The 15799-nt window shown below is 42.3% G+C and overlaps 1 protein-coding gene across 6 annotated transcripts in view; it reads right to left on the bottom strand.

Moving 5' to 3' along the window:
• The window catches only part of LOC148535469 (voltage-gated potassium channel KCNC1-like), a 121224-nt gene extending 111055 nt beyond the window's left edge, over positions 1 to 10169 (bottom strand). For all 6 annotated transcript variants that reach the window (XM_088462644.1, XM_088462642.1, XM_088462646.1 and 3 more), the window contains exon 1: positions 9570 to 10169. In XM_088462644.1, the coding sequence (XP_088318770.1) occupies positions 9570 to 10169 (600 nt within the window). The remainder of the gene's footprint in view (positions 1 to 9569) is intronic.
• Between the last annotated feature and the right edge of the window lie 5630 nt (positions 10170 to 15799).

Below are 15799 nucleotides of genomic sequence, written 5' to 3'. Positions count from 1 at the left end.
CCTACTGATTATTTTACTAATCGTTACAGCAATGGTGTAGAATAGGAGACCCTTTGGGGGAGAAGCACTAAGTCTTGGAGAGTGATAAAGTGGAGAGAGATCAAGTACCAACCAATCAGCTCCTAACTGTCACTTTTCAAACACAGCCTGCAAAGTGACAGTTAGGAGCTGATTGGTTGGTACTTTATCTATTTCCACTTTATCTCTCTCCAATGATTAGTACATCTCCCCCTATGTGTCTGTTTGAACTCATCCTGGCACCATATGGGGTCTTTCCTTTCCTCCCCTAAATGGAGCACTCTGACTCAATTCTGAGAATTTCTGCTCAGTTATAAGAAGACACACAGCCATTCCCATGATGACATAATACACCTTCGGGCTGAGGCTAAAAATAAACCTAGAGACAAAAAGGGAATGTTTAATTAGGGCGAGTAGAAGGCTTTAATTTTCACGAGTTATAAAACTGTGCCAGGCCAAAGTCATTATATTTTCAGGTAATATTTTGATCATATTAACTTAGCATAAAAAAAAAAACCAACATGTTTTTTTAATTAAAAATGATTAAAACCCGATTGAATATTCGAGGGCCATCTAACTAATGAAGACTAAAGAAGCTTTGCCTACCATCCAACTTAAGTATTCATGCAAGTTTTACTTAAGGCCAAATTGTGTCCTGATTCATAATTAATGCTTTACATTCACATTCACCGAAATATTGCAGATAACAGTTTCAAGTTCACTTTTTGGGAGATTAAACTTCTGAGCACAAAGGAGCATGAAACAGATAATGACTGATAAAATAGTAGAAAAAAAAAATTTAATGGTATTACTAATATATATATATATATATATATATATATATATATATATATATATACACGCAAGTCTGCATTGGAGCATCTCTGTGGATTCTCTTTCAGAGTATGCAGAAAACCCAGCACTGTGCAATGTGTTGTCATTTCAGCTCCAAATCAAGCTCTCTGGGTAAGATGTATCAATCACATAAAAGCAGTCAAACCTCCGGAAGCTGTCATTCTCGGAGGTTTACAGCAGTACATATAGCTCCCATAGGTATAAAATGATACGCAGCAGATGGCAGAGATATACGCTAGGAACCGCTGGCACTGCAAGCCGCATAGACTTCTATGGGGCTACGATGTGCCTGTATGCAGAAAGTAAAACTTTCTGTAGCTTGTACCCGATAGGCAATGCCATCTGTAGATGGAGTTGCCTGTGAAAGCCTATGGTCTTCTTTTTACGCACAAAGACCCCGGAGAGGTAGCCGAAGGATCTCTCTCCATCACACTGATGATTGCGGGTCATAAACCTGGAAGTCCGGTCTTTGAAAGGGACAGAACTTATTGGAAGAGCTATCCCTTCAGGGGAATAGGTATGAAGATGGACAGGATGCCGGCTGTCAATACACTGACAGCGGCATCCCAATGGTTCAAATCCCGACAGGGGAACGGTGTGTAATGTTCCCCTGTCCTATTTACCCCCTAACCCTCCTTTCCTGTACCCTCATACTAACCTTCCCTACCCTGCACACTAACACTAACCCTCCCGGTAAGTGACTAATCCTAACCCTCCCCCCTTAGTGCCTAACCCTAACCCTCTCCCCTTAGTGCCTAACCCTAACCTCCCCCCGGTGTTGCCTGAACCTAACCCCCCCCTGTCTAGAGCCTAACCCTAAACTCCCCCCTCCCGCAGCCTAACCCAAAGTCCCCCTGGAGTGCCTAAAAATAACCCTCCCCGCGGCTGATACTTACCCTTCCCCGGTCTCCTTACGAACGGGATGCCTTCTACTGGGATTCGGACATCGGCATCCTCAGTCATGTCAGGATTCCGTCGCCGGTGTTCTCTCGGTGACCGAGATTCCAGTGCCAGGGGTTCCTGCAGACGGCATCATGGTTATCGGGATCTTAACCGCATCCCCCCTGCAGGTAAGTATTTCTGTATACCGGAAATCACAGATGCTGATATGCAGGTGAATGAGGACGGGATGCGTCACAATTTTCATACAAAATTGATACATCCCGCCCTCTGTGACTAATTTGTAGTGTGTTTGAAATAAACATATAGGGGGAGTGATGTATCCAGCAGTGAAAAGACTGGAGAAGTGGACCAGTGGAGAAGCTGTCCATCGCAACCAATCAACTACAAGGTAGCATTTATCAAGTACATGCTATAACATGATTGGTTGCTATGGACAGCTTATCCACTGTTCCACGCTGCCAATCTTTTCACTGCTTGATACATCCAACCCCTTAATTTTCTAATGACAGGTTTTATGACCCAAACTGAAACACCTATGTTTATACTCATAGAAACTTTACTCAATCTGCCTCCTCCCTTGTCATGAAATGCAAGTAACAACAAAAGCTGTATGCGACAACTAAAGAGACAAGCTGCTCAAAAAGGAAAATGGTAGTTAAACAGCACTAATGCATGTACGTATGTAAAATGGTATTATATTATACTTTGCTTATAAACCTGCAATGTCAGAAAAATATCTCATTAATGTACAATGTGTGATTTGCATATCATTGTTTTCCAAAGATATACTACGGGGGAGATGTATCAAACCTTGGAGAGAGATATAGTGGGGAAGTTGCCTAAAGGAACCAATCAGCTTCATTTAGCTAGCACAGCCTGTAAAATGACAGTTAGAAGCTGATTGGTTGATACTGGCAACTCCTCCACTTGATATCTCTCCGATATTTGATACATCTCCTATATGTCAGCTTTTAACAACTTTAAACAATGTTTTCAAGCCTGTGGAGCTGATGCATTGCGAGCATGGAACTAAAGGCCTGAATCAGAGATCAGCTGTGCTACAATATGCAAAAGTTGGCCTCTTAAGCAAAAATGCCAGGCTTTCTGATCCGATGCTGTGTCCGGAGACGCCGCCATCGGATCAACTCCGTGAAGAGCGGTCAACTGAGTAACCCTTAGGTAACTCAGGCTGACCATGCCGGGGTCAGTGAAGCAGCACCCATGGACGCAGACACTATCCTTGGCAGGCCCAGAAAACAGGACCGGCACACTCCCATTGTCTGGCATGCTGGCCGTCACCTCCCTTTCCCCGCACCCAAACGTTCGCAGCATGTCAATAATGCTGCGGCTTAGGGAGCACTGCAACCGTCGTCACAGATATAGCTCTACACGTGCGTATTACAGGTCCTGCGCACACGCAGATTGCAAAACACCGTAGTCGTACGTAAACCATCGGGTTGGCGTACAACTCTGAATCAAGCCCTAAAGGCGGATATTTGCAGATCGGCAGAGCTTTGATCTCCTGCCGATGCATGCACTCGGCTTCGGAACATGTGCAGTGCCCCATACCTCATCTAGTGACTTCATAAGTTCATTCCTCCATACCTCATCTAATGACATCATAAGTTAGTTGCCCCATACCTCAACTAATGACATCAAAAGTTAGTTGCCCCATACCTTATCTAATGACTTCATAAGTTAGTTGCCCCATACCTCATCTAATGACATCATAAGTTAGTTGCCCCAGACCTCATCTAATGACATCATAAGTTAGTTGCCCCATACCTCAACTAATGACATCATAAGTTAGTTGCCCCATACCTCATCTAATGACATCATAAGTTAGTTGCCCCATACCTCAACTAATGGCCTCATTAGTTCCCAGTGAACTGATAGATTAAATATTGGTTCAGCCCAAAAAATGTCTGACCCTACTGTATGTGATGGTTCATAGCTCAGCCTGTAAATAACACTGGCAACTATTCTTATAACTATCAAGTATCTAACAAGAAAATGCATTAGCTGCTCCAAATAACCCTGTATTTACAGTCAGTAATTACTATCACTGCATACAAATATAGAAAATTTGCAATAAGAAAATGCATTAAGTGCACGGACTGTGTTGGGAGACAGTTTCTGAAACTTGTCAGCATGTATCAAGGATATAGACATATGCTAACGGCGGTGGGGACCTGACACTGACAATTCAAGTACTGTCGGTGTAAGGGGTGCAGCCTTCTGTACGTACACTGCAGCTGTATCTGTAATGGTGACAGAGGTCTTGTGAACAAGCAGATGAAATACATTCCCTCTGATCTTACAGAGAAGGATGAATGGACTCTTTTATGCTCGGTAAATAAAACGTTTTTTTTTTTTTAACTTGCATAACAGACTCATATGTAGACTCTATTATCCAGTTGTTTGCTTATAGATTTGTATTCACAGAATGAAAGGTTATATCTGAGGCTGTTTTTGCTGAGACAGAGTAAGCTTGGCTTTTGCCTATTACATGGTATAATAAATATGGGTGCTCATCTTGCTAAGAATTGGAAGTAAGGTCCCATTAGAAAACATTATGAATTCAGCAATACATGTTGACTTAAAGGCCAGTTCAGATGAATGGGACCTGAATGCATGTTTATTTTTACTGAGCTCACAGAGCCCCCAGGCATAGAAAAGTTGATTCATATAGCACTAGATTGGGGCCTAAATACATATATACAATTACATTAACAACACACTGGGGGCGGGATGAATGACACATTGCATTCAGGATGCGATTCATTCCACCACTCTTCGCATGCATGCCGGCATTAATGACCCCGGTATGTATGACAGAAGACGCAAAGGACAGCTCTCTCGGTAAGAACTGTCCTTTATGAGTGAGAGACCTCTGGGTCATAGACCCAAAAGTCCATCTGGTGTGCTCCTGCGCATGCGCAAAAGAATGCGCGACGCAGGGCGCTGGGAGGAATCCCTCCCAGAGGGGGCAAAGCCATGTGAAAATGGCATTACCCACCGCATCCAACCCCCGGAATATATCGCATTCTGGGGCTTGATGCATATGAGAAATGTGATCAGACTCCTGAAAACTGCATTTTCTGGTGTTTGACTGCATCTGGATTTGCTGCATCCTGCCCTGGGACAGATGTACTAATCCATGGAGAGTGATAAAGTACCAACCAATCAGCTCCTAACTCATTTTTTACACACAGCCTATAAAGTGACAGTTAGGGGCTGATTGGTTTGTACTTTATCACTCTTCACTTTATCACTCTCCAAGGCTTAGTGAATTTATATATGTAAGAGTTAGGAGCAAATTTCTACCTAGACAAACCAAATTGTAAAGCAAGGGTCACAGATGAATTGTTTTCACCATGAATGTATTTTGCACCGTACTGTAATCAACTAGGACTCAAACCCCTACCAGCCCTACATATTTAAATACCCCCCACAGTGCAAAATGGTATTACCAAGGTGCAAAATTGCACCTCATGGCTAGATTTAATCATGATTCTATATGAGGTATTATAAGGGAAGCTATCTATGCTTATTTGTATAATGTGATGCATAAAATGCACAGCCATAGGAAACATAAAGCAAATACATGAGCAATAATTTACAGATCAAACTTCCTCTGATATTATAATGTTGTGAATAAATATATAATAGATTGTTTTAAAATGAAACAGCTAACCCCAGTACTGCATGTGACTGTTAACAACAACACATTGGGTACATTGCATTACACAGCTCGGTCTCAATAGGACTTCTGTCCATGGATACAGTACTGAGGACCCCTGTAGTCACATAATACATGTTCCCTTTGTGTTCTTGAACATCAATATTCTATGGCTGATTCTTACTGTGACATGTGAGGGTGTGATATTTTGTGCCCGTGTACAATAGCACCTATGTATAATTTATAACATCTGCTCAAGAAAATAGAAATATATTCCGGGCTGCATAAAAATCCTTCTTTATCTACAATCAATATCTACTGCTTTGCATAAGTTCCTAGAGGTTGCTGCATTTCCTAGAGGCAATTGTCTCCCAGAGGATTGCAACAAATGAACCGGATGACAATCTAATATATTTAGGAATATCCCAAAAGGGGATGGGAGAGTGTTCCGGAGAAGGGACCTTGCCATGACGATAGTTTCATATGTGAGAGGAAATGCAGTCCTGCTTTGAATCAAGTTACCCTAATACTCAGGGTAATTACAATCTGCCGCATGTCCCTGCAATATGCTATAGTAATGCAAATGGAATAGTTATAAGCTCCAAACAATAAAATAAGTACCTTAGTGAAGTCATGGTCGTATTTTATGGCGATTCTCAAAACATGGTGAGGCTGATAAGTGTACACTGATTTATTACACATTTCTGTGCAGAAAGACAGTAAGATATGAATTCACACAGTCCACAAACTTCAGTTCTGCTGGGTATCACTGAATGCAATTACCAGGCTTGGTTCATATATATGCATGGCATACATATTTAGTTATATGTAATGTAAATTTAGTGATTAAGCGGACTGACGTGCACGGTGACATGGAAATAGGATGTCGTTATAGGATGATAGATTGGTCACAGCAGAGTGTGAGGCCATGGGCTCTTGGGCTAGGGCTAGTAGCATCAATAGCCTTAAAAGGAGCTGTATTGGCAGCGCTGGTAATATGTAGCACTGCAGCTCCTGCTTCAGCACCACGGACAGCAGCTCAAAGACGCATTGCTGAACAGCTCCCAAGCAGGAACACAGGCACAGACACCTAGCCATGGCCCAGTGACAGCTGCAGGGGCCCTGATCAGCATGCTCAAATACTGTGTGTACTGGCTGTCTGTACCACACACATCATGCACTATATCATTCCAGCAATAATACGTTAGTCATGCCAAATAACAGAGAAAGAGAGAGAGAGCAGCTAATTTACTGCAGCACACATACAGTATGCATGCCAGTGCTTCTACATAGTACTATCTTCTTATATATATTTATGTGTGTATCTATTGATTGATCTATGCACACATATGTGTATAAATATATATTTTTTTTATTTAAGTTATTTATATCGTGCCAGTATATTTCAGTGCACTTTTCAATGACACACACTATATATATATATATATATATATATATATATATATATATACTTAATGTGTATATATGTGTATAAATGTCCATCTATAGATCTATAGATCTATATCTATACATATATTTGTATACATATATATATATATATATAGCTAGCTTTGGTCCACTTGGTTTAGGTTTCACCGAAGATGCAGCATAATCATTTACTCCTAAACGCGTTTTTAATTTCTCTCTCGGATGATTATTTATGCCTGGTGCCATAGATTTTAATCATTTCACGGTTTACAGTACAAGACAATAGATAATTAATCTGAAGAGAGTGAGAGAGGTGGGGGCTGGGTGAATCTGCAGAGTTAGCTGAAATTCTTGCTGCAGTTTCTCACTTCTTTTGAAAGAAGGGCGCCCTCTACTGGGAGAAGCACATTCAGGCTAAGCTTTGTGTTTTCCTTCACCAGTTATACGATAGCAGTATTTGCAAAACACACACATTTTTTTTTTCTTCTCTTGCTACATTGCTATGAGCAACCTAAACAAGAACACTGAGTGAATCAGTTATAATGTCAGCATGAACTGACCTTTTATAGGGCACCATCTATGCTTAAGGAAAGTTTGCAGAATGCTATTATTTTCCATTTTCAAGATGATTCGATTACTGTATGCTATTTCATATTGTAAAACGATTTACTACTATCCAACGGACACCGGTGACGATAGGTCGCTTGCTCATTTCACATAAATCCTAAATAAGTATGATAAACAAGTACTGTATGATAAACATTGACATTGTCTCTTTCCTATCCTTGTGGGCACTTGATCAGATTAAACTAGGTCTTTAAATGTCTGTTCCTGCTTGAAAGGGTTCCAGCAGATGACACAAATGTAATTCTGCGAGAAAATAAAGTGATGTCCCATTTGGATTGCACTATGCTCTACAGAAAACTGAAATTAATAGTCAGTGAGTGGTTCATTGGTAGCATGATGGTAATAAGATAAGGACGCTGGCTGCCTCTTTTTAATGACTGTTTTTATTTGAGGTCAATGTGTACACTACAACATGTTTAACATTAAGGACTAGCCTATTTATTGCATGTTCTGCAGCAGTTCCTGTTCTTTTTGTTTTAAATCTAATCTATTTAACCGTCCTAATTCAGCCTGCGATATGAACTCTTGCAATTAGTGTAGTAGTGGACTTTATAGCATGGGAAATAGTTTACAAGCTTTTGTTGATTTCCACTGCAGTGCAGTCTTCTAGCCTGCCCTCCCCCCAACTCACTACCATTCATACTGTACTTCTTCAGTGCTGCAGCTGATGCACAGTTCCCCTACCTCCACTAGCTGCAATTTAGCTCATCGGTACACAGGCTCCAGTAACCCTTAGCCAAAGAGAATAGTAATCATTCATCCGTTCTGCCTTTTGCAGTGTGCATGCATTAAGCATATCGGAGTTACCAGAGTGCTGTAATCTGTATAAAATTAATTAGGAAAACTTTCACTCTGCATACCACACTGGTACCACATGAGCACCCCCTACTGTACCATTGCTGGCACTGCAGCTTTTGCAGTGCATTGTAGATGTATGTGTGTCTGTATGTATGTGTGTGTTTTTCAAGTAGCATGTTTGTGCTTTTAATTTTTATTTGTGTTAAAATGTAAAAACCTAGCAATAAGATTGTAATTCCCTCATTGTTATTTAATATGGTTCCCCTTCAATTGCAAAGCATCTCACTTAGTTGGAAGCAATTGTCTCATTGTAATGTATAGCTTTACACCTGCAATTGCATTGCACCACTTAGGTATAAGTAATTTGTCTCATTTTAATTTAATATTGTTCATCTGCAATTGCACAGCATCACTGACTGTAGGTATAAGTAAAGTGTCTCATTGTAATTTAATAATGTCAACCTGCAATTGCCTACATCACATAGGTATAAGTTATTGTCTTATTGTAATGTATAAGTATACACCTGCAATTACACAGCATCACTTAGGTGTAAGTACTGTATTGGTCTTAATGTAATGTATAAGTGCACACCTGCAATTACACAGCATCACTTAGGTGTAAGTACTGTATTGGTCTTAATGTAATGTATAAGTGTACACCTGCAATTACACAGCATCACTTAGGTGTAAGTACTGTATTGGTCTTATTGTAATGTATAAGTGTACACCTGCAATGGCACAGCATCACTTAGGTATAAGTACTGTATTGGTCTTATTGAATGTATAAGTGTACACCTGCAATTGCACAGCATCACTTAGGTGTAAGTAGTAGTACTGTATTGGTCTTAATGTAATGTATAAGTGTACACCTGCAATTACACAGCATCACTTAGGTGTAAGTACTGTATTGGTCTTATTGTAATGTATAAGTGTACACCTGCAATGGCACAGCATCACTTAGGTGTAAGTACTGTATTGGTCTTATTGGATGTATAAGTGTACACCTGCAATTACACAGCATCACTTAGGTATAAGTACTGTATTGGTCTTATTATAATGTATAAGTGTACACCTGCAATTACACGGCATTGCTAACTGTAGGTATAAGTTCTTGTCTCACTGCAATGTAACATTGCCCCCTGCCATTGCACTGCATGCCTCTGGTGTAAGTGCTATATGTAAGGGCTGCAGTGTGATGTTACATTCGGTTATATGTCACACACATGACACAAAGTAAGACAGAAGTGGGGTACATTACCCTGGCAGCTTTGGAAGAATAAGGGTCCTCAAAGAGAGCCCAGACTTTTGGCTGGAGCCTCTTCCACCAGCCCAGCTTCCTGCCATCCTCCTGCAAGCAGAGCCTTTTCAGCTCCTTTTCCTCCTCCTCCTCGGTGGGCTCCGGGGTCTCGAAGCTGTCCAGCGCCTCCTCTGCGTCCCTGTGCTGCCGGTAGTTCATCCAGCAGCAAGCCTCCACATCCGTCTCGTCTATGCCCCAGAAGGCCAGCTCTTCCTCGTACAGGGGCCCGCAGACGTCGGCCGGGCAGTGCAGCTTCCCAGTCCGGTAGTAGTTTAGTACATAGGCGAAGACCTGCGGGTGCCGGTCGAAGAAGAACTCGTCGGTCTTGGGGTCGTAGTCGAAGTTGCTGAAGGCATCAGGCTCGGTGAGCCAGGACAGCCGGGTCCCTGGCAGGGTCTTGAGGGTGCTCCTGTAGGTCTCATGCCTGATGCCCCCGACATTAATGACAATCTTGTCGCTGTCCTCGTTTTTGCCCATATCTCCTTTCAAACATGACTTGGAGGGAGGCTTGTTACCAGACTTGCGCCCGCGGAAGGAGGAGACACAGACTGAGCTGATCATAAGTGCCCTGGGTGCTGCTGGGGTTTTTTTTTTTTTTCTTTTCTGGAGAAATCCGCAAGTAGGGATCAGGTTTCACCAGGACATCGAATAGGATGGCTTCAAACTGGAAGCGTCATCACCCTCTCTGCTTTTCCCACTACTTCTTTTTTTTTCTCTTCTCTCTCTTCTAAAGCTAAACCCCTCTTCTTCTGCACCCCCCTCCCCAAAAAGGGACTTAGTGTGAGAGCTGCAGGATGGGTACAGCTAGTCTGGGTGTCCAGAGACTTTATGCATATCAAAAAATATATATATATGTTCTAGATCTGTGTGTAGATCAATCAGTTTTGAGGTTGGAAGACTTTTAGAAGGAGACTGGATGGACACTTGCTTTCCCCCCCTTCCAGAGCTGGATCTTCTTCTGCTGGACAGGTGCTGATGGAAGTCCTGGGGAACAGGAAACAGACAGAAAGGTTGATTTTATTATTCTTACTTGCTCATATGTCATTGCTACATCAGCTTATTTCCCTATGTACATAACCACAGGCTGCAAACTCACACCTGTATATATTGTACCTTCCGTCTCCGATTTCTCTGTGGCTCTGGGCAGTAGTTGTTTCTTTTTAGCTATTCAGGCTTCAAATTAGATTTTTATGTTGATTTTTTTTTTTTTGCTTTGACTTTCTTCATCTGGACCACCAATTTATTGTGCAACCTGATTTATAGTTCTCTTAAGTAGAATTGAATATTTGTATAGGAATCGAATGAACGTAAAAACAAGACACTAAAATATTTTAGTACAATTCATTTTTATAAAAAGTATTTAGCTAATGTTGCCTGATTGTTCTTCATACCCCCAATACATTTGCATGATCCACAATTCTATAGGTATACTTATATAGTATATTTAGCACCCTGTGGCTGGCATGTCATTATTTAATACATTGCATGCAGTACATCAATACGTTAAACATCACTAGTTTGGGTCCAAAATTCACTATGTGCATTCGGCCAATGTAATGTACCATTGGCTTCCCCCCAAAGCGTGATGCTGCCAAATAATTAGTGCTTGTTGTGTTGTACAACTCGGCCACTGATAGCCACATATTATATATAACTGTGCTGCTCCTAGTGGGGACCATTCGGGGTAACCCTATGGTGTGTGCAGAGGGGATGGAAGGCTGAGTGGGCTTTTCTTGGGTGATCAATATGCTGAAGACTAATAAGGTAAGTGATGCTATGCCGCTCCAATGTAATCACAGCGCTTCCAGGAGCAGCGCTTTTATCTCCTGTGCTGTATTGTGGCTGCTTGGAATGAGCTGAGTGTTATTATTGCTGATGCTTGGAAATCCTATGGTGCTGTGTATGCGGTACAAGGCTGCATCATAATCACATAGCTATGTATATTCACACAGTGTACAGAGCGCTCTCTCTCTCTCTCTCTCTCTCTCTCTCTCTCTCTCTCTCTCTCTCTCTCTCTCTCTCTCTCTCTCTCTCTCTATCTTAACCATGAATCCATTTTCTATGTGTATATCTGTCTCTGTCTATATATAAAACATACTCAGCACTCACCTAAATACACTCCAAAGTAAAGTATATTTCATTCACACTCTTGGAAATATTGGTTCAGTGATACTGACACACACACACACACACACACACACACACACACACACACACACACACACACACACACACACACACACACACACACACACACACACACTCTCTCTCTCTCTCTCTCTCTCTCTCTCTCTCTCTCTCTCCCATCTCAACCATGATTCAATTGTCTATGTGCATATCTGCCTCTATCTATATATAATACATACTCTGCACTCACCTAATTACACTTCAAAGTATATTTCATTTACATTCTTGGAAATATTAGTTCAATGATACTGACTATCGACTCTCACACATATCTCTCTCTCTCTCTCTCTCTCTCTCTCTCTCTCTCTCTCTCTCTCTCTCTCTCTCTCTCATCTCCACACACACACACACACATCATCAGCATCTCCCCTCTGGTGTAATAGTGAATAACTTGGCTCTGGTGCAGTAGCAGAACCTGAAGGGGAGCTGTAGGTTACACACAGAGAGGAGCATGCAGAAGGAATCATTCTCCCCAGACTCGTCCTTGCTTAGCGCATGATTCGCCCTTTAGAATCTCTGCAGAATATTAATTAATATTATTATTAATATTATTATTATTATTATTATTCCCACCATCACCATGTATATAGAAGGCATGTGTCAGCTCACATGTGTTACACACGTGATGCCCTCTGCCAATGCTCTGCAGCATGGGGAGACCAGCAATAGTGTGGTGCAGGGGAGAGCATTGTGCTTGGGGCTGGAGGAGGCTTGGAAGGAGCAATGCTCCCAGCCCTGACTGCGGGGGATCCCTGGTACCCTGTGCAGGGAGACCAGCTCTGGCAGGGGAAGGGGTAGGCGGGGGTACAGAAGAAAATGCCTGGTTAGCTCCTGTCCTGCAGTGTCCCTTGGTCACAGCATTTACTGCAGTGAGGAAACTGATTGCCAGAGCGGAACGGTCAGTGTGAGGAGAGAGGAGATGATAGCACAGGGTGAGCTGGGCAGGCTTTGTCTGCTGCTGAGGGCATTGGTAGATGTGCCTGCTGCTGGGGGCATAGAAGCTGCATGGGCTACTGCTGGGGGCATAGGTAGCTGCATGGGCTGCTAGGGGCATAGGCAGCTTAATGGGCTTCTGCTGGGGGCATAGGTAGCTACATGGGCTACTGCGGAGGGTATACATAACTGCATAGGCTGCTTAGGGTATAGATAGCTGCATGGGCTGCTGGGAGAATAGGTAGCTGCATGGGCTACTGGGGGCATAGTAGGCTGCATGGTCTACTGCTGAGGGTATAGATAGCTGCATGGGTTGCTGGGGGCATTGGTAGCTGCATAGGCTACTTCTGGGGTATAGATAGCTGCATAGGCTACTGCTGGGGGTATAGATAGCTGCATGGGTTGCTGGGGGTATAGATAACTGCATAGGCTACTTCTGGGGGTATAGATAGCTGCATAGGCTAATGCTGGGGGTATAGATAGCTGCATAGGCTACTGCTGGGGGTATAGATAGCTACATGGGCTACTGCTGGGGGGATAGATAGCTACATGGGCTGCTGGCTCAGTCTGGCATGGAAGCTGCAATAGCAGCCTATTATCACCCACCCCTGGTCTGAGCTGCTTTATGCTCCTCACTCTCCATAATTTAGCTCTGTGTTCCAAATAAAGTCACACTGGTAAAGCAAAGCTCATGGTGTGGAAAGGGGGGTTCAGTACAAAAAAAAGTATTAGTCATCTATCTCATACACAGAGACATGTTCTATATCACACACATACATGTGTATATGTGTACATATGTGCAGTATGTGTGTACAATTCATTCATTTCATAAATATTTAAAAAACCCTAATGCCTTTGCAATCTTCATATATGTATAAAATGTGTGATAATGCTATCCATATGCTTAGTGGTTGTATTCATTTTTTATTTATTTTCCTTACTCTGCAGTAGTATTACCAGACGCCCCCAGCTCTTTCCAGCAACTCACCAATGGCCTGGTTTTTTCAGTATATAAGGAAGATTATTGGCTGGGAATAGGATTCTGTTATGGCTGCACTACTCCTCTCTGTCTATGGAGCCTCTCTGCAGAAGAAGAAGAAGCCCACAGAGCATCCTATGGCACTTAAGCTGTGACACCCCTGCATCACTTCCTTATAGTACTCTCCCTATAGTACAGGATGCCTCCAAGGCTTCTAGGCACCTGCATAGTGCTACAGCCTGAAATCTACACTTCAGTTACATTCATATAATCAGTGAGGTGTGTGGGGTGTATGTATGATCCTAAAAGTTTTGGCAAGTTTAGGGCATTTTCTAATCTGCTGCATTGGAGATGTACAGCAAATACTAAAACCTCTGATTGCTATAGGGGCCTGTAATAAGTTACCTAGCCACCTCCTGTGCTTTTCAGACATGATCTAAATATTCAAGTGTCAAATAATGACATAATGAATACATATCCCAATTGTAAAGTGCAACCTAATAGGCTGGCGCTTAATAAGTAAATGTCAATAAATAAATAATAAATCAATTTTTAATATATAATGATCATTAGTCCAAAACTGTGCTGGGCATCTGTGCATAAGCTAAGCAATCATCATCTCCTGGGTGTGCAGGCTAGTCACTTCCTTCAAGGGCAAGGGGTGTAATTTATCTCACTGTGCTACAAATGCCCTGAGCATTAACAGGTAAGGAAGGAGTAACAATAGGCTTTTGTCTCTTTGTGCTGTTCATTATTAAAATATATATATATATAGTAGAGAGATGTAGCATAGCTCAGGCTCCTAGCATGAGAATAAGACTCCCCAGTAGGTTCAGCCAGACGTGTTGTAGCATAATGCATATCTATAGCCACAAGTAGATGAACCCCCCTCCCCTAACTCTAGTGCAATTTACTGAGATGCAGCTATCAGGTACCGCTAAAGGGCAAAGTGACATATGCAATAAATAGGTCGGTCGTTCCTTATAAAAAAACAAAACAAAAAAAAAAAAAACAGATTACTACCAACACACAGCTCTACAGCCTTGTACCCTGGGCTTTCTGTACCAAAATCCCCAATAATAAAAAATCCTAAAAAAATAATAATATATATATATATAGGCAAAATGCAGTACTTACTTGTAACTGAGCACTTATATCTGTATACTGTAGCTGTCACACAGGTCCGTATTAAGCCTGAGCAGTGTACACCTTATACTGTACCATACAAAAACAAAAATGACATTCTTCTATGCGACCTGTAAGACAAGCTGGGTTGTCTGAGTGATGATTGCCCACAGGAAGACACAGAGAGATGAGCCCCACATTAGACTCCAGCCAAAGCTGCCTGCGAGACTTGTGAATGGAAATTGCAAACAAATAAATAAATAAATACAAAATAAATAAATAAAAAAAAATGTGGACATAAAAATCAGCTTGATTGCAGAACGGGGTTATAGTGTTGCCTTGCCTGGCCTGCTTGTACAGCCTTGTTGAAAGAATGGGAGGGTTCAACAGGGAGAGGGAAAAAAAAAAAAAAAGGAAAAAAAAGGGAAAAAAAAAAATTCAGAATGGATTTTGCCTCCGTGTATCTCTCCCCAGCTTGCAAGATGCAGAATGGGGATGTGCCCAGTCTGCTGCAGACCGTGTTATGACATCATCGCCTCATTAAGGTGGATTAACAACACTCTTCAACCGTTTTCCTTAATTCTACATTCCACCCCGATGGTGGCTGAGGTAGGGATGGATGAGACAATGGCACTGTGACAGGCACGGGAGGATTGGGAGCAGGGGCAGCCACCCCAGCAGCTCACACCTGTAGCAGTCCTAGTTTACAGGTCCGGGAACATGGCTTCCTATGCAGTGCAGAAGAAGATCAGCAGTAGGATGGGAAGCCTTGACACATGGACGTGTAATCTTATTTTGCAGCCTGGGGCTCATTGAGAACTGCGGTAGTGGTGGGTGTTGCTTTGCTGATCTAGCCCAGCTTCGTCAGGAGGTGTGTGGTGGGGGAGCCACCTTAAGAGCATCACACAGGAATGTTGGAGAGTTGTGGACACTGCATGTACCTGCACAGGCATAGGCAAGAGACAGG

Source organism: Taudactylus pleione, unplaced genomic scaffold (genome assembly GCF_031769625.1).
Source record: "Taudactylus pleione unplaced genomic scaffold, aTauple2 ptg000051l, whole genome shotgun sequence".
Taxonomy (NCBI): domain Eukaryota; kingdom Metazoa; phylum Chordata; class Amphibia; order Anura; family Myobatrachidae; genus Taudactylus; species Taudactylus pleione.
Note: the sequence above shows the minus strand (reverse complement) of the source record. Positions and strands in the feature narration are given on the sequence as shown.